Source organism: Pavona decussata, unplaced genomic scaffold (assembly GCF_977016875.1).
Source record: "Pavona decussata unplaced genomic scaffold, jaPavDecu1.1 SCAFFOLD_254, whole genome shotgun sequence".
Taxonomy (NCBI): Eukaryota; Metazoa; Cnidaria; class Anthozoa; order Scleractinia; family Agariciidae; genus Pavona; species Pavona decussata.
The window spans coordinates 445,078-462,931 of NW_028145657.1; the positions used below are offsets into that span (position 1 = coordinate 445,078).

The window sequence follows — 17,854 nt, forward strand, 5'->3', positions numbered from 1 at the left end:
AGCCGAGGAATATTTGCAGAGATCATGGATGTTGACGGCCGCTGTAGGAGCTAGTGTGAGTCTGGTTTCTGCACAGAAAAGTCCAGTTATACATGTGGGCCAGCGTTCCCACTGGTCCCAAATCCGCCGCCCAAAGCCCCCACCGAACAACGGTGCCTCCCTGGCAATATGCGGGCATCTGAAAGCAATAGTTTTAGATCGGCTTTAATTTTTTATGCGGATGGATTGAAAAACAATGCCATCACTGATAGACGTCCATGACAAATACTGATAGCAATAGTCTGGTTTAATTTGTTAGAATCATGTTGTAACACCTTGCCCACCTCCTTACGGGCCATACGGAGAGCGGACACGCAAACGCGCGCGGAAAAATAAATTGCTAGTCTCGCGCATCTTCCTCGTCTGGCGCGGAGTAGGGGAGATTGATTTAGCCGATTTTTACAATTGAACATAGCTGCAAGAAGCGAATTGCACTTTGTGTTTCAATCGTCTAGACTGCTGAACGGAATTTCCTTGCCAATCATACATAATCCCCTGAGCCGGCCGAGTGACACAAAAGGTGAAGGAAAAAAAGCATCTTTTCGCAGCTCAGACTGAAACCACCCAAGGATAAATCCAAACAAATAAAAATAGGGATGATCTGACTATGTAAATACAAAAACTAAAGGTACTAATGTAGGCAAATTGTTCGTCTGTTAGTATTTCAATCTGTGAATCTTAAAAGCTTCAGAAGTATGAGACAAAAGGGAGAATTGGTGCAAAAATACGAGTCACGCGGACAACGTTTACCCACTTTTTTGCCCTCAAATTTCAATCCGCTCCAACTCTCAGAAATGTTTTCGTTTTCCCTCGGTGGTTACGGATTAACGCCTAGAATATTACTCTATTGAAGAAAGGGTAAATATTTCGACTTGTGGGGGATAAGAAATATTCCATACTTGGTCTCTTGTTTATACTTCTACTTATCGAAAATACACAGTACCCCTTCCTCTCACCCTGACCAACACATTTTCCCCAAAAGCGATGCTTAGGCTTTCAGTACAGTCAGAGTATGGTATGGCTTTGAGCTCAAGTCTACTGCTTTTTGGGTTAATTGCGTAACTTTTGGCATCACCAAAAGAAAATAAGAGAACAGCGAAGGAGATGCCCAGTCTAGACTCACCAGTGTTAGAAGTTATATAAATGGGATTGTTTCCCGAGACATCCGTAAACATCAGCGAGTGATCAGTGACAAACTGTAGCCTGTATGGCGAGGAGTTTCCGTGGGTATTTTTGTCACGCAAACGCCGGAACAACAGCAACAAACTCATAGGTGGGGGAGGGGACGGCAGGCCAAGACAACCTCTCTCGTTCTGGTTCCAAAATAAGAATTGTGGAACGAGCAGGACTTCAATGGTTGAGCTTAGGGCTCGGCAAAATTACAGAATTATGCACAGTAGCCAAATCAATCAAGATCGACGAATTTTATTTCAAACCATTTAATCTGGATTGCTAACTTTAAATACAAAGCAAATTGCAGTCGGGGCAAAAGAAAAGGACGAATCACATCACAGTTCACGTTAAATGACTTCTTTCTACTTAATTCGAGCTTCAAATGGATATCTCGAAGCCCAGCAAACTGTTTTTAAAGAGCAAGAGGCGGAAAGTGCATGCCTACGATAAATACGAGTAACTTTCGCCTTCTCGGTTGAACAGACAAGGGGAAAATATAAAACAACATAAATGAATCCAGCTCGCGTTCAATCATTTCTTTCTTCCTCCACGTTCCTTGAGCTGTAGCTGCACGACACTGGTAGGGATGACATTGTAATACGCCAGCGTGTTGGAATCCTTGATAAAAATGCCCTGTAAAGATCAAACAACTTAGGTAAGAAACTAACAAGGTAATGTCCTAATACACCTATAGGAGATGCCCAACAAGCAGCATGACACTGAACAATTTGCCACTACCCATTTATTTTGAGAGTTGTTTTGCCAATCCTGGACAACGAGCTCCACGTCAAAAGAAACAGTAAACACGTCAAACACAAGATTTGGGCACAGAAGGGTGCGAACAGTACTTCTGTTGCGCCTTTAAACATTAAATAACCAAAACCGCATTACATTGTAAACACGAAAATAAGAAATAAAGTAACGGACGCCACAGATATAATTGAATTGTTTGATACTTGACAAGAAGACTAAACCTACAGCACTCATCACATTAGTAGAGCACTTTTCTCTGCGCTCCCACGCCCCCGACCCCGCAGTATATTGAAATCATCATCCCGCCGGAAATCCTTACTATTGAGCTACCTCAAAATTCACCAGAGTTACCCTTTCGCTCACAGGAACCGTGAAATTTCAATTAACTGGACAAGAAATGGGTATGAAGGTAAACTTTACAGAGCTGTAACAACAACACCAGCAACAGACATTGATAAATGACATTGATTTTACGATTATGACATTTCTTACCCCGAGCTGTAGTTTTTGCTTTCCAGCTGGCATTCCGGTAATCTCGTGAAGCTTGGCCTTGATAACAGAAACCTAACAAAACAATAAACAGCGAGAAACGTTAATAGTAAAGTACGAAATACAGAGCTAATGACCCATTTAAGGAGATTCTTGCTGAATAAATCCTTAAAGCTACATTTGTTTTGTTTTCTTTCGTTGGTTTTTGTTTGTTTTCGGCATAAGCGGGCTTACGGTAACAACACAGTATATTTATTCTATCTATTATGAAAAACATCATAACAGTGGATGTCGTTTAGGACATTTCCTTTTAAAAATATATATATATATATATACAGTATACAAAATAGCTGAATTTTTGAAAGCGGGACCGCCCAGGTCACGCTTCTTTCAGAGTTCGGTGTGAATGTTTCTTTTGTTGCTGCTATTGTTGTTGTTGTTGTTTTTTTTCCTTAAAGTCGCCAATATAAAAACATAAGGTCGTGCAGTGTTTTTGTTCTCTCTCTTCTCCCTTGTTTCTCCTTTCTTCTCCCTTTTGCGTCATTCGCAACCTTCTCGGACCAAACAACCCGTGTGTCGGTGTCGTTTCACGAAAAGTGCTCACGTTTTTAACGGCCACAAATAAATACAATAAACTTAAAATCATTGTACAAATGAAACAACGTAGCGGGACCTCCGTCCCGCAGACACACAAAGCCTCATGTAAAGACAACGTATTGCAGATTTGGAGTTCATAGTTAATCACAAAGAAGAGTTTCAGAACTTTGTTCTCTTTGGAGCTGTGTAAATCTTCCTTTTTTGAATGAAAAGATCAGTAAACAAAAGGTGAATAACCTTAGCCTGCAGACGAGACATGTATTTGGTGCGCGAGCGGCGAGCGAAGCGAACCGCCCCCGCCCCAATCCTCTTGCGGCTGACTTAATAGAGAGCTTGCTGGTACGCTAGAGTAGCCTCGGTACAAGTGCAACACTGACCTGATCTGTTAGCGGCAACGTAAGTCTGATGGTATTGCCGTCCAGTTTCCATTCGGTCTTATCTGGCATATGAGGGATCTGGACACCAAATGAGACTGGGTTGGGGTGGGATGAGAGGAATATGTCTTCAGGGATAAGATTTGCCTCCGCGGGCTCAGCTCTCGACTTCTTACCGCCCATATCGTCTCCTTCCGCGTCGCGTTTGCTTGGCATCGGAGGGGCAACAGGCGGGTTGGGGTTCACAAACGGGGGAGGCGGCATACTTGGGAGTCCACCCGGGGGTGGGGGAGGTGGAACACCTAGGGATAAACAAGTACAATAACTGAGTTAATAGCAATGGTTATCAATGTATCTGAAAACTGCTTACGATAAGCTATTACATGGGATTGCCTAAACAATGCCTCGTGCAACAACCCAACCCTTGACACATCAAAATTCTAACCGAACTGCATAGCGTACGTACGGGGTAAGACTTTTTTCTTTTCATTAAAACTCTTCTGGGAATTATAAGACAAAGGAATTTAGAGAAATGGTTAATTCTGCCTAAAACGTTTAAGAGTCGTCTTAGAATACATATGTAGAGCGAGCGCGGTTAGCACTTGACGAAAATTGAAAATTGAACAGACTGTCGACTCCAGGAAGGTTCCAGTGCCGTTTAACATGTTCTAATTCATCCGTATAAATACAGTCATTAGGAGAGGAGGAAGAGATAAAGTATTAAGCCAAACGATTGTACAAAACCTTACTCAGTTCATTGAAATACTCGTCATCCTCACCTAAAAACTGTGGTGGTCCACCAGGCGGGAGTATGGGAGGAGGGGGTGGTAGATTCATCATTGTTGACAAGGGGGGTGGTGGAGGTGCGCGCGTCATAGTCGTTGCACTCATCGAGGGAGGGGGCGGGATAGCTGTTGTCGGTATTCTACTTGTTTCAGGTTTTTCCTGACCAGGTACTTTTGGACCGATTCGTTCTCTCTCTTCCGACGGCCTGGAAAAAACATCATACATCATGTAATAAACACCGGTCAGACTGACAGTCATTTAGAATTAAAAGTCCCCTTTGGAGATTTTTAAAAGATGAGGACGGCTTTTTTTGTCACGAAAACGGGGCCGAGCTGAAGACATTTGAAACGCCTCATTCAGAACATAAGAATTAACGAGAAATTGCCGGGTGGTGTAAGAGTAATGTTTAAGATTTTGAGATACGGAATATATTTTACAAGTTGTTTTGATAAAATATTTATTTCTAGCATAGCTTTGCAGGTGTACAGTTCTCAACTATTTCAAATGGTCGCAAAAGATAGTCACTTGTAGACTCTTTGAATACGAACGTAGCCTTTCTTGGCAACATTTAATTCCTCCTTCAATTTTCAAGAGACGTGACAGTCTATTTATTTATCGTATTTGCTCATTTTCGCAAACGAGATTAAAGATTCGATAATTCGACTCTAGAGTTCAAAGGCATAAACAAAGCTAAACCGATCAAACCGTCAAACTCATTCCCAGGGTCGCCGCGGAATCATGCAAGGTGTAAGGACAGACCCTGGTAACGAGTCTGCTGCGACCGTAACACGCTTGTTACTCACATGAGTCCCTTGGACTTGTGTATCGCTTCAATCTGTTGTTCCAAAGTGACGCCTTGTTGAGCCAAGCGAGAGGTGGCGGCCATGGATGCTGTGTGACCATCCCAAGTCACCTTCTCTGGTTTGCGGATGTCTTCTTCACCGATCTTTTTACCGATCATCGTTTCCTCGTCTCCTGCACCGAAGATATCTGTACGACGCTCAGCAAGCTGCTTCAGACTGCTTCCAATGGACATGCCTGGCAAATGACAAGTACGGCAAGAGGAATCAAGGTTTGATTGCATCACTTAAAGGGACTATGTCAGCTGGGGAACATGCGCAGTAGAGTCCAGTTGCGACTAATTGTATACAACTCGTCGCGGTAAACAGCTTCTGTAATTACTAAAGAACGTTTCTAAATAGAACATTCAGCTAACTTTCTGAAAATGAACGGGATTCAAACAGATGAAAACAGCTTCCTGAACTCTCCGACGGTATTTGAAAAAGTTGGGCTAACGATTTCAAAGTGATTCTCATCAACGCGCGCATGCGCCGCGGGTAGCATAGTCCCTTTTAACCCAAGAGTATCGGTATAAATTTGTGTGTAGCAAACACATTGCATCACCACATGATGGTCTATAAATATTCCGCTAAAACTGGAGTTCTCCGTAGATGCTAAGACTACAATAGGCTCGATTCGATATAACTTGGCAATGAGGCCAAGAGGACACAAAAAAGCAAATTGAACAATCATGTTTATTCATTTCTGTTGTTTGTGTCCTCTGGACGTCTATATCAAGTCGAATTTTAATATTTCGAAAGGAGGCTATTGTGTAGTAGTTGCTTGACACCTTGCAAACTTTAACGGCCATACTGGTGTAACAGGAACCGCATTTTGTATAGTGACAAAGCATCCAGCTTCTCCCTACAATATCACTGCTTGATTAAACATTCAGGTTATGAGAATAAAGGAAATGATGACCAGAGATAAAATGGCTGATTTTAAACAAATTTTCCGAACTGGTGCTTCAAGAAATATAGGAGAACACTGAGAAGGATACGCATGTTATCGTTAACGATTTATTAATGGTGAAACAAGGAGAACGTTGACGTTGAGGAAGTTCCGGCTACAAAGGGCTAGTCAATTTTTTTTTTTTATTTTTGGCGTAAATTTACAAACAAAAGAAAAAAAAAAACAGCCAAAAGAGAAAAATAGCACTTCCGATAACAGAGACGGCTAGGAGGTTCTTATTTTGTTGTAACACACTGTGACTAAATAGCGACCTTCAGATCAGAGTACGAGTGCGACTTTCAAATTTCAAATCAGTCCTTCCCGTTGTTTACCAGCGGACAAGGAGACCCAAGAAACAAGATTGGTGTGACGAGTGGTTATCTAAGCCACGCAAACTAGATTGGAAAAGTCGTATTTTTTACTCCATCTTGTACTCGTAGTCAAATCTGGAGGTCCCTAATAACATGAAAACAATGCGCACAATGCTGACTAAATACTTGACGTGAACGCTTACCCTGACCACTAGGAGCGGCTTAACTTTAGTGTCAAAAGTAATTTTGCGTTTACTTTACTGCGCTCTGTGATTAATTAGCTAAACTCGCGCCAGTTTCTGAACTTGACCAATGAGAAGCAAAATCAAAACTAATCGCGTCTTACTCGCACGCGTGGCGCAGTTTACATGTACTGTCTTCAAATTCCGATTGGTTCATTGCGCCATTTCCGTCCATTGTTTAGGGTTTGGTTTTACGACACTGACATCTAATTGATAATCGCTCTAAGTTAACTTGTATTGGTTTAGTTACTTAAACATAGTTAACATTTTTGACCAGAGCAAGCAGTCTCGCTTTTGCTCGAAATGCGTGGGAAGGAACGCAAAAAAAAAAAAAAAAATGAGCAAGTACGATGTTCGAGGAGCGTCCGACTCGCTCAGTTTCCGCCGGCGTTCTTCTCCGCAGATTTTCGAGCAGAAGAGAGACTGAAAGCAGTCTTAAATTTTTGCAGCTTGTCAAGATCAAGGCTAACAGCGGAAAACAAGCATAAAAACAACTTTGTCTTTATCAATATAAAACAAAACAGGTCTGGACGCAGTGAAAGAAAATACAACACTTACATTATAGAGAGGCGTCTTACCTTCAGCGAAGACCTGTTCCTGTTCTTTCTTTTCCTGTAGCACTCGATCCCTCTGTTCCCTCCAGCGTGGATCCAACAGACTGATTTTCATGTGCTCAGCCATGTTCTCTGCAGGTACACGCTCGCCTGTGATGGGTGAGATGAGGAATTTATCTGAAGGCACAGGAGGTGCAGCTGCCTTTGGTGCCTTGGGATCGTAACCTCGTCGGATTTGGATATTTGCACCAGGGGCTGTGGGAGGCAGTGGTGGTTTGGGTCCAGGCTCTAACGGGATCGGTGGAAGAGGCACCTCGTTGGAGTCCAGATTATTCTACAAGATACAAAATGTATGTACGTTAGAAATAATAAGTAAAATGGCTATTTGCCTGTAAAATCTTTGTTTGTTCTTGATCTTAGCAACAGAAAATGAATTTTACATCAATTGAAGGGCTGAGAGCATAACCGACCTATGTCGAATTTTAGGCCGGTTTTTTTTTCTTCTCGGATTTGTCTCAATTTATGTTTGCTTTCATACCCTATTTCAATACTACTTTAATTTGTGTAATCGCAAACAACTGAGGGTAGATAAAAGTGATTTTTTTTGTTTTGTTTTTGTTTATTATAGTGATCAAATTGCCCTTTCACCAGTGCACTAATGGGTTAAAAACCATTTAGTACCACAACCATTAAAATGGAATGCGCCAAATGCTAAGATGACAAAATTAATGCCTGACCAATTATTATGTCCTACCAAAGTACAGGTCTGATAGGAAAGGTAAGAAAGAAAATTACCTTGAACACTGGAAAAACCATGGTCCAAGCAAGTACGGTACATAGAATAGCTTGGAAACTTGACTTACCACACTGGGATCCTTAGAGGGAGGTGGAGGGGGTGGAGGAGGGAGGACTGGGGGTTCGGGTTCATCCACTTCCATCTCCACATCCATGTTGACTTCTATGTCTTCAGGGGCACCTCCTTCATCCTAACAAATACATGTAAAACGACTTGATAACTCACTGAAAGCTACTAATACTAACTACAAATCTGTTATTATGGGCAAGAGTTGATTAAGTCATGGAGAACAAGAATTAATGAAAATAAGTTCAACAGGGATTTTCTATGTTACAGACAAGAAATTTTGATTCTGGTGTTACAAGTATAACAAAAGTTCACAGTACATACAAATGAAAGCTATGCTGGACAAAACTGTCCTGTTTTTGGAGTCCACGGATACCTGTACTGTACCTTCATGGAGCACTGTTTAGCTTAGAAGGATTTCAGATTGCACATAACAACTTTAAATATCCAGGTCTGTGCAAGATGTACCTCTAGCAAACATGGTATGTAACAGTAAGCATACATGTAGCCACTGGTTGACAGGACACTTTCCCATAACAGTACATAATCATTATGTTTTGTATTATTAGGGTGAATATACCTTAATTTTTAGTTTGTCAATGAAATCACAATATGAGCATTTAAGCATAGCCACTGAACACATTTTTCCTTTAGTATGGCATAATGTCCTCTCCCTAGCTGGTTCTAATTTTTGATTATGTGGATGAAAACATTTAATAAGGAAACATAACCATTCAAGCAAAAGCTGTTACGCAGTAATTAATTCCTGAAGTACTGTTTATTATGCTCTATAGTCTCTGAATGAAGTCATCATGTGTGATCATACCTGTAGGTATTGATAAAATTATAGACTTTACAAGTACATTGTACATGTGCTCAACATGACGTTTTTGTGGTACTGACAGTTGCTCAGTCTACATTTTTTCTGAAGGGTGGACCTGTAATTCTTTTAGGCCAACATTATTAGATGGGAGACTTACTGTAACACTTGCACAGAGAGAGAAAGCAACATTTTTTAACCTGTATCTGTTCATATCGCTCCTGTGCCAATACCCGTGCTCCAAGCTGTTCCTTGCTCACTGGTGGTGGTAAGTTAGCTACAGGAAACAGAACCAACATAGAAGCAGTGTAAAATGTCTGTGACAACAGTCTAATCTTTTCCTCTTTTCCAAAGTCAAAAGGATCAACTCAAGAGGTAAAAGAGATTAGCACAAAGTAACAAAGAATTTCAACCAAGCAATGATGATGGCAATTGTGACGACAACTGATGATGGTGATGAAGATGATAATAATGTCTTAATTTGTTTGCTAAAACTGTATATCAAAAGTCTAAAACGCAAATTCTATGTTGTTGAGGAACAACCCTAACACAAAACTTCCATAATTACGTAGTAAGAGACTAATCAATCTTTTTCCTTGAATAACTATGATTGCTTTGGCAACTACATATAATATTAACCATGACTGCTTGAACAAAATTTTCTGTTCCTCTTGCAATAAAATGTTCACCCTGGATTACCATGTGTACAGTGTACAATCAAACCTCTGTAACATTTACATAGGTGGCAAGGTGGCATACTTCACTGGCCACATACATGTAAGGGAGATGTCAAAATTATACCGGTGAGGGTTTTAACATTGGTTTACATAAAAGCTCTAGTGCCTATTATTTGTTACATAAGTCATACAGTAACTAATGTCTGATTTTATCAACTCTCATTTAAAACTAAACATTCGTTTCTACTCCTCAACCAACACAGCAGCGCATTTCCTTTACAAACTAACCCTGTTATCACACAGTAACTAAACCATACCAACCTGTTTCACTGTCCTTGAAGTCTACTGTTTCCACAACAACAAAGTCATGCCAGTCTACTTGGGCAAAAGCAACTGTAGACAAAGAAAGCATTACTTGCATAAGAACACAGGAACTTACCAAAGTACATACATTGTACATGTGTACATAGGAGTTTATTCTAAATCTAATTCTCCTTGCTTTATTAGAGATTCCAGATTTGCATGGAAACAAAAAAGATGTAAAAAAAAATATTGGTTTACTGAGTTGTGAGCTTGGGACACTTCACCTCAGCAAACTTTCAGCTGCAACAAAAGTAACAGGAAGATCCTTCTGATATACAAAACAACACAGTCCAGATTTTCTTCACCTGATCAAAACATATGAGTTGCTGTGTTAAAATCCTTGAAACACTTTACTTTTTGTTGAATTAACAGTACAACAACTGAGATCTTTCTATAGTACTAAGCAGGTAGACATGCTTTTTTTTTTAGAAATTCAAATACTTTCAAATAACTACATGCAGCTACTGTAACAATAATTATGACTTTACATGCACATGTATCAGTGAACCTTAATTTTCATCATTTTTTTTTTCTTCAGTTTTGTAGTTAGGCAAGGAAAAAAAAGATACATGTACACATGTAAACAAGGGAAGCAAAAACAGAAACTTCCTCTCTCTCCCTCTCCCTTCCAAAAGCAAATATTCTCACATTGTTGAACTGACCTCTTTCCTTTTCTTTTTCATCCTCCAACTTCTTCTTTTCTCGTTCCTGGTGTCTTATCCACTCTACACGATACATGACACGATCTAAAATCTGCAAAAGGCCATAACAAGTTGCAACATAATTATGTATTTAAGTTAAAAGCCAAATTGTCAGAAATCACAAGAAACAGATTGCAAAAATCTTCTACAATAATACATGTACATTTGCAGTATCTCCCTATTTCAATGATCATGGGGGTTGTAAATCTAAAACACAGATGGCATTAAACATAGTATGCTATATTGAGGCAAAAATTCAGGCAGTCTGCTTTACACCTTGCAGGGTGGCAACTTCATTATAGCCAGAATGTGAATGCAAAGCAGAGCTGGTGATAACTTAAAGCAGCACTGGCATGTCCCAAAATAATCCTGTCATAGAGGCTGTACAATATCTCAGTTGTCTGAATAAACATCTCCTTCATACATGAACAAATAATGTCCTACATGTGAACATTACATATGTATGCATTACTTATTTTCACCCTAACTTTCAAGTACATTTTGTGTTTCAAGTCATTCCATAGGGTTAACTGCATTGTATTAAGCAGCCCAATAACATTTAAAGTGTATATGGCAGATTTTTTTTTTCATTTGCTTGATCAAGTCTTCATATTGTTCTCATATAAAAATAGAAAAAAAATCCTTAGTAATCAATTTTCTTCCCTTCATTTTTGATTTGAGGTGTATGCAGACTGTAAAAATGTGGAATTTCACTTCCGGTGGAATATAATACTGTGCAATATGGGATACTGAGGATAGTACTACATAGCTGTGATGTGATTACAGGTTTGCCACTTTCACGGCTTTTCTATATTCTTCAGTTTCATTCTGAGCATTCAACATTCCCAGTTACATTTTCATCCACACAGTTTTCTTCCTTTGCACACAAAAAACAACTGAGGAACAGAGAAACAATGCCATGGGAACTAGCAATCATGTATTGACATCATAGGCTTACTATCCCCACTCTCCTGCCTTGCATTCTATTGTATATCCACACCGGAAATGCAATTCCACACTTTTACACGTCTCAAACCTGGCAAAGAAAAATTAATAAGGGAAACAAGGATCACATCACAAAGATTTGATCAAACAAATATTTAAAAATAAATTCTTTCTGTAGACTTCATTTATATAGCTGCAGGATGAAAGTTTGTTTCCCAAAAATATCAATGTACATATTAAGCTGTTATAAATTACAAGGAAACTATTGCTAACACCCATTGCTGTTTCTTGTACCTCTTTGGGATTATTTGCATCTTTCAACAGCTTCTCTTTAACATCACTTGGTGGAATCAACACCTGGCCAGTGAGAAATCAAACATTATATTTATTTAATAACAATTGAAGGGCTTGGGGCATACCCAATTTTTTTTTACCCATTTTTAGATGGAGGGGCACAAGTTTATTAGTTACCTCAACTATTCCGTGCCACCCTCTCTAAATAAAGTGTATCATTATACCCAACCCATATGTGCATTCTACAAGTAGCTTGCTGGAGGTTCCGCAAGTGGTCTTTGATTCCTTCAATGCTGTTAATACTGATCTGCTGGTTGCGCTTCAGAAATTGAAAACTTCTTTTTACTTCAGGCAAAAAGCTTTTGGATAATGTTTTCTATGTGACTAACTGTGCTTCATTAAAAAAATAGATTACTGTATTGTTCTATTTGAGGTCTTACCTTTGTATACTGTTCAACAAGCTTAGTGAAATAGTTGAACAAACTGTGTTGAGGTCGTAGGAAGTCAAACTGATAGTTCCTCTGCAATCAAAACCATTGGAACAGTAAATCTTAGTAAGAAACATTACACTGTTCAAAACCAGGACATGATAAGCAAAGAATGAGTGATAATATGTATGCAAAAATTCTTATAAACAATAAAAAGAACAACATACAATTCAATGTGCATGAACATAACTGGAGATTGTTCATTGTACAGTAAATGTCGATTGTAACTTGTTCACAGCTGTACACATCAGAATGAATGGTAATAAACTACAATGCATAATATGCCCACTGTACCTGCTCCCTATTCATAAGATTGGTTAGAAATTGTCTCCCATTTCTTGCCACAAACTGTGCAGTCAATTTCACAATATTCCTACCAAAATAACAAAACACTTCTAATCAGGAAAAATTCATTTTTAATATCTGCTTGTGAAAAGGCATTACATAGGCAATGTAACATGCACAACAACTTTAACAATGGAACAACTTATAAGTATTATGGACATAAGACGGACAACCAAAAGAATTTCTCAGAGACACAGGGTTTCTGTATAAAATTATGCATATTGTACCTACTTAATGTACCAAACACTTCAAGTCATGCCAGTGTGCCAGACTCTTGTTCATGGCATACTGATGGCGTGTACAACAATACATTGTCCGGACATTGTAAACCAGTGCTGATGCAAAAAAACATGGACTTTTTAATTAGCATTTTGTTGGTTTTCACATTTTTATCGTTATCCAATTTTTATAATAATAATAATAATAATAATAATAATAATAATAATAATAATAATAATAATAATAATAATAATAATAATACTGTACCGGTAATACGCAGCAGCTTTTTTTTTTTTTTTTATTTCTTGGTGTTTATGTAAGACAAGCTGCAAGAAAAATTAACTCTTAGTCTTTTCAATGCAAACAAATGTACATACAGGTCTAATGCAGATATGGTTGGTGGATCAGCCAAGAATTCAAACTCTGGTGGAGGTTCTTTGGGAACTGGTGGTTCTGCAACAATCATTGGAGTCTGCTGCATCAAGGGTTTAGGCTGAAATAGAAAAGAATAATTTAGTAACAAAATAACTTCTGTATTAAGTGGTTAGTACAAAACATAACTATAATTTGCAATGGTCTAGATAAATATTCAGCTCTCTTGAACTGTTGCAAGAACTTGCTAAACAAATTAACTGCAATCATAATAACACAATGTACAGTGTCTCTACAAATAATGATAGTCATAGAAGTACATCCTTACCTTTTGGGGGGCAGGGGTTGTTGGGATGAGCTCTTGAGCTGTTCAAAATACAATATTTGTGGTTAAATATGTGGCAACAAATCGAACGATCACATACATGTACCACCAGCATCTTGAGTAAGTACTGTATCGTGAGCAGTCTAGTCTAGTAAGCACTGAGCATCCATCAATCTCACCTTTGTCATCCTGTTCTTTTATATCTGCAACTTTTTGCTGGAAATAAGCATGGTAGGGATCTCCAGGATTGAGGAAGTTGAACTTAGGGTTGTTTATTTCATTCTGTCTGATTCTTGACTCAAATTCAGGACCTAACACAGCAATGAAGCACACATAATTATGTAGTATTAGTTACATGATGGGTTCACAATAGATTCACATACAATGCGCAGTTCATTCAAATTGAGCACTCTTTGGGAGAGTATAAAGCACGACTTGTAATAGCAACATCTTTATACCTGGTGGACCCTTTTTTTTTTTCAATTTAAATTGTTTTCAATTGAAAAACAGCAATTTTTTGTTGTTGTTTTTTTTTTCAATTGAAAAACAGCACCTTTTTGTTTACTTGTTTGTTTATTTGTTTTCTTTTTCAATGTTTGCCAAGTAATTTAATAAATATTGTATGCACACTAGGTAAATGTTATAAAGAGGGTACAGAAAAGTCTTATGGAGTGCTAAACCCTATACTTGTAAACTCAACAGTGTACAGTTAGATTTAGTTCTTACAGTGCAGGCCAGAATTAAGCGAACCAAAACATACGCGTAAAACGCGTCTGCTGCAGACGCGTATACGCGTCTAAAAATCTGCAGATGCGCGTCTAGTCAGACGCATTAGTATGTATGAGCTAGCTCATTGTTTTCGTATTGTTGATCTTTCATTGTTCTTTTGAATTGCCTGGGAAAAGCCTTTCAGAAGGGTTTGACAAAGTATGACTACACTTGTCGACTTTCTTGTAGAACCCGCTCAGCGCAAGAACAACTCCATGTTGTTGAGCGCATGGAAGAACTTAAATTGTTAAAAAGAAAACTTGCTGTAGGTTCATGTAGGTTCATATACAACCAACAGTTTACATGTATAATACAGATCTATCTGAACCAACAGTATCACTCTATTAGGCAGCGTTTACATGAACAGGGTTTCAAATCGTCACGGTTTCATGCCCTTGAAAGCAGTCATGTACTAACAGTATTGGTTAAAACAATATAATTTACTTACCATTTCTTGCGACAAAGCTTGCAGTCTTATCAACAATATCTGAGCGCAATGTTAAGGATACAAGAATGCTACCAATAATCACTTATAAGTATTTAAATACATCAACAAGTCATGTACATGTAGGTTCATGTAGGATCAACTTAAAGTGCACATAACCCCCAATTTTTTTTTCACTTAAATAAATCTTTGCACCTGTTCGAAACGCATTGAGCCTTTTTGCTCCTTTTTTCAACCAAATCTTGACTTTTTATAGGCTGTAAAAGTTACAAAATCTAGCCATCATCTGTCCCATGACCGAGCTAGTAAGGGGCATGGGTCTATTCCTTACTTGACGTGACTAACTGATTTACATTGTATGTATTAAGTCTTTGTGAAAATGCATGCAAAGAGTAAGTCACATTTCAAATTATTTTTGCTTGAAGATTGCGTGGACAAGACTACAAAGGAAAAATTTCACGCATTTATATGTCAGGCATGAAATGTAATGCAATACTTTTTTCAAAAGATTCCCCTTTGTAAGATCAGCTTGAAAAACGGCTTTCAGTTCACATAGATCTACCTGGAAGTTAAAAACGTATGTCTTACAGTAAATTTTTAATTTTGATTCCCAAAAAACTTCACTTGCCTGTCGGGCAAGAGATGGCCAGAATCCACTAGCCCGATCGCAAAATCCACTAGCCGCGGGCTATCGGACACGACTTTCTTTGCACGCTGCTTCAATGAGAGGTCAAAACACAAATAGTCAATGACAGAAACAGTGCCTTATATTTACAGTCAGTCACTGAAACACTTGCCTATTTGTTTAATACAAACAATTTATCTCTTATATATAATTTATTTATTGTGCTTCTCAAAGTTTAAAAAAAGTGTCCAGTAAAAATTTTAAGTTTAAATTTATGCATGGAACTACATGGGCATGTGTATAGTCTGTGAAAATAATACCATCAGTATCTGTTGGTTTTGCTACAAAGTTGTTTTGTTGCAGGTCATTTCGTTATGTACCGATCGGTTTTAACCTTCAACATCCCCCCTCCTGCACCGCCTGGGCATAATTACCCTGGACATTTGACCATAATTTTTTTATTTACTATACCATGCCCCAGGAGAGGGAAATTTGTACCAGATTTTTCTTTTTGTCTACTGAAATTTGTGAGTGGGTTTATTTCCTGGTTTTTGGGAGTTGAGGAGTATTTCAAGGACAGGATTTTGCCTTTCTGAGTGAATGGCTCACTAAAAATAATGGCTTCAAAATAGTTTTGGAAATACTGTTGCAAAACATGACAAGTGATTGACTGAAGCTGATTTTGTTCTTGAGGTGAGGTCTTGGATCACTTCAGGGTAGGGTATTTGTATGGCTTTTTGGTCGTGAGAGAAAAAATATTTGAACAAACTAAATTTTTAAAAGTTCAAATGCCAGGGGGTGGGGGGGGGGGGTTGCCCAGGGGAGTGAGAGGGATGATGAAGTTTCAAATTGATGGGTGCATTGCAATGCTACATATTAAAATTGCGATTCTTTACCATTCCAAAGATGAGTTTGTTTTCTGTATGTATGTTGACCCACTGTAAGAAATAAATTGATCTAAAGTATTATACTGGTGTACATGTATATCAGTTATCGAAATGTAGTGAAACTACAGGCAACTATGCCATCGAATGACTCCCAAACAGTGAAATTTCATTGCTACATAATTTGCTGATTGGACAAATGATGTTTCTTGTCCAATGAAATATAACAGTTCACATTCCTTGTATGCGTATATGAATAAAACACTCAGTCATTAATTGCCAAGATCAGGAGATGACTGTTTCACCAACAACACAAAGTTCGCATAAGAATTTGAGCTTACACGATTATGTTCATGTGAGACACACTTCATGAATCGAATCGTATAAATAACTTGGATCGACTTCAATTGCATGAGTAGTGAGTGCTACACGGGCCTACTCAACATCTGTCTACTCAAATCTCGAATAGTATAAACCAGTATTTTGGAAAGATACTTCTCACCTCCGGTGGAGGGTAGATTACTCCAATAGCCGGCATATTATCCAAGAAACGTTTTAGCTTCGTTTACTTCACGCGGCGGCCATCTTGATTCTTTAGAATGAAATCGAGGCGAAGCAGGCCAGCCAAAGGAAAGAGGATAACTGGGTACTAGTCTGAAAACGAGGCAACAGTATTCATACGTTTACCACAAGTTTCCGAATGCTCTTAGCTTTAGATAATCACTTTGCCAGACCAATTTCTGGAATCTCCTTACCTATAGACTGCGAGCAGTCGTACTTTTTCCTCAGATCACGCGCGCAAACGTATGTAAATTAAAAAAGTGAACGAGGAGGGATTGGAGAGGGGGAGCGCCCGCGTTTCTCTCGCGCGCTACAGAACTTTATAGGAGGAGACAGAGACTACTCGCAGTCTAACTTATTTGCTGGTAAGAAACAGAGAGCGTGAGAGTTCTGAGGAACTGCCTGGATTGAAATACTCATGACTAACGGTCTCTATAATATGAGCAAGGCAGCACCAAAAGTTATAGTTAACCACGAATCGATCACCAAAGGATTTGAAAAACGCCGACCAAAATGGCCAGGAATGGGGACCTTCGAGAAGCGGTCCCTATGGGCCGAGTAACCAGGGCGCCCTGGGAATAAACGCATCAGAAACTTAGCCGGAAAAATATAAAGCGAGCGGTTGACTCGTACTCCAACATGACGGATTTGGACCAGTATCTTGTAGCCGACTGATTCAGAAGCTATTCAGAGCCACACCGGGGATGAACTGGTCCCGGCTTGCAAGTCATATCGGCACCATGAAAAGACTGACTTGTTTTACGTGCGTTTCAGCTGTTGGTGGAACACTGCGTTTCGGCAGGTTTCGGATTAGCCAGAGACGGCTCATCTTGAAGGTTTATATATAACATCCACCATCAGAAAACTCTCATCCCTTTTCTCCCTTTTCATTGTATTCAATTCAGTTATAGTTCCCGATTGTAATCTCTTCAAAAATCCGTGTAATTGTATGGTACCGGTTTCCGTGAATTTCAAGTGATTCTCAGTCCTAAGCTATAAACTGACTGCCACCTGGCAATTAATCTTCCTTTAATTTTACTTAAAAGCAACT

At 38.9% G+C, this 17,854-nt stretch overlaps 1 protein-coding gene across 1 annotated transcript; it reads right to left on the minus strand.

Annotated features, from left to right (window-relative positions):
- Window positions 1–1,448: 1,448 nt before the first annotated feature.
- Window positions 1,449–16,854, minus strand: LOC146456413 (splicing factor 3A subunit 1-like). Its single transcript, XM_085092638.1, has 18 exons — window positions 16,738–16,854; window positions 14,737–14,775; window positions 13,700–13,831; window positions 13,524–13,561; window positions 13,201–13,316; window positions 12,554–12,632; window positions 12,212–12,292; window positions 11,772–11,834; window positions 10,494–10,584; window positions 9,790–9,861; window positions 8,992–9,068; window positions 7,973–8,095; window positions 7,134–7,443; window positions 5,015–5,249; window positions 4,205–4,416; window positions 3,429–3,727; window positions 2,458–2,529; window positions 1,449–1,845 (listed from the first exon to the last, which is right to left on the minus strand). The coding sequence occupies exons 1-18, from the start codon at window positions 16,778–16,780 to the stop codon at window positions 1,744–1,746; spliced, it is 2,184 nt and encodes a 727-aa protein (XP_084948764.1). The 5' UTR covers window positions 16,781–16,854; the 3' UTR covers window positions 1,449–1,743.
- Window positions 16,855–17,854: the final 1,000 nt, after the last annotated feature.

Coding starts and splice junctions, on each gene's coding strand:
- LOC146456413 (XM_085092638.1), bottom strand. CDS start 16,780: ATGCCGGCTATTGGAGTAATCTACCCTCCACCGGAGGTGAGAA. Junction 10,585..11,771: donor ATGCAAATAATCCCAAAGAG/GTACAAGAAACA, acceptor GGCCTTTTGCAG/ATTTTAGATCGTGTCATGTA. Junction 8,096..8,991: donor AGCGATATGAACAGATACAG/GTTAAAAAATGT, acceptor TGTATTTGTTAG/GATGAAGGAGGTGCCCCTGA.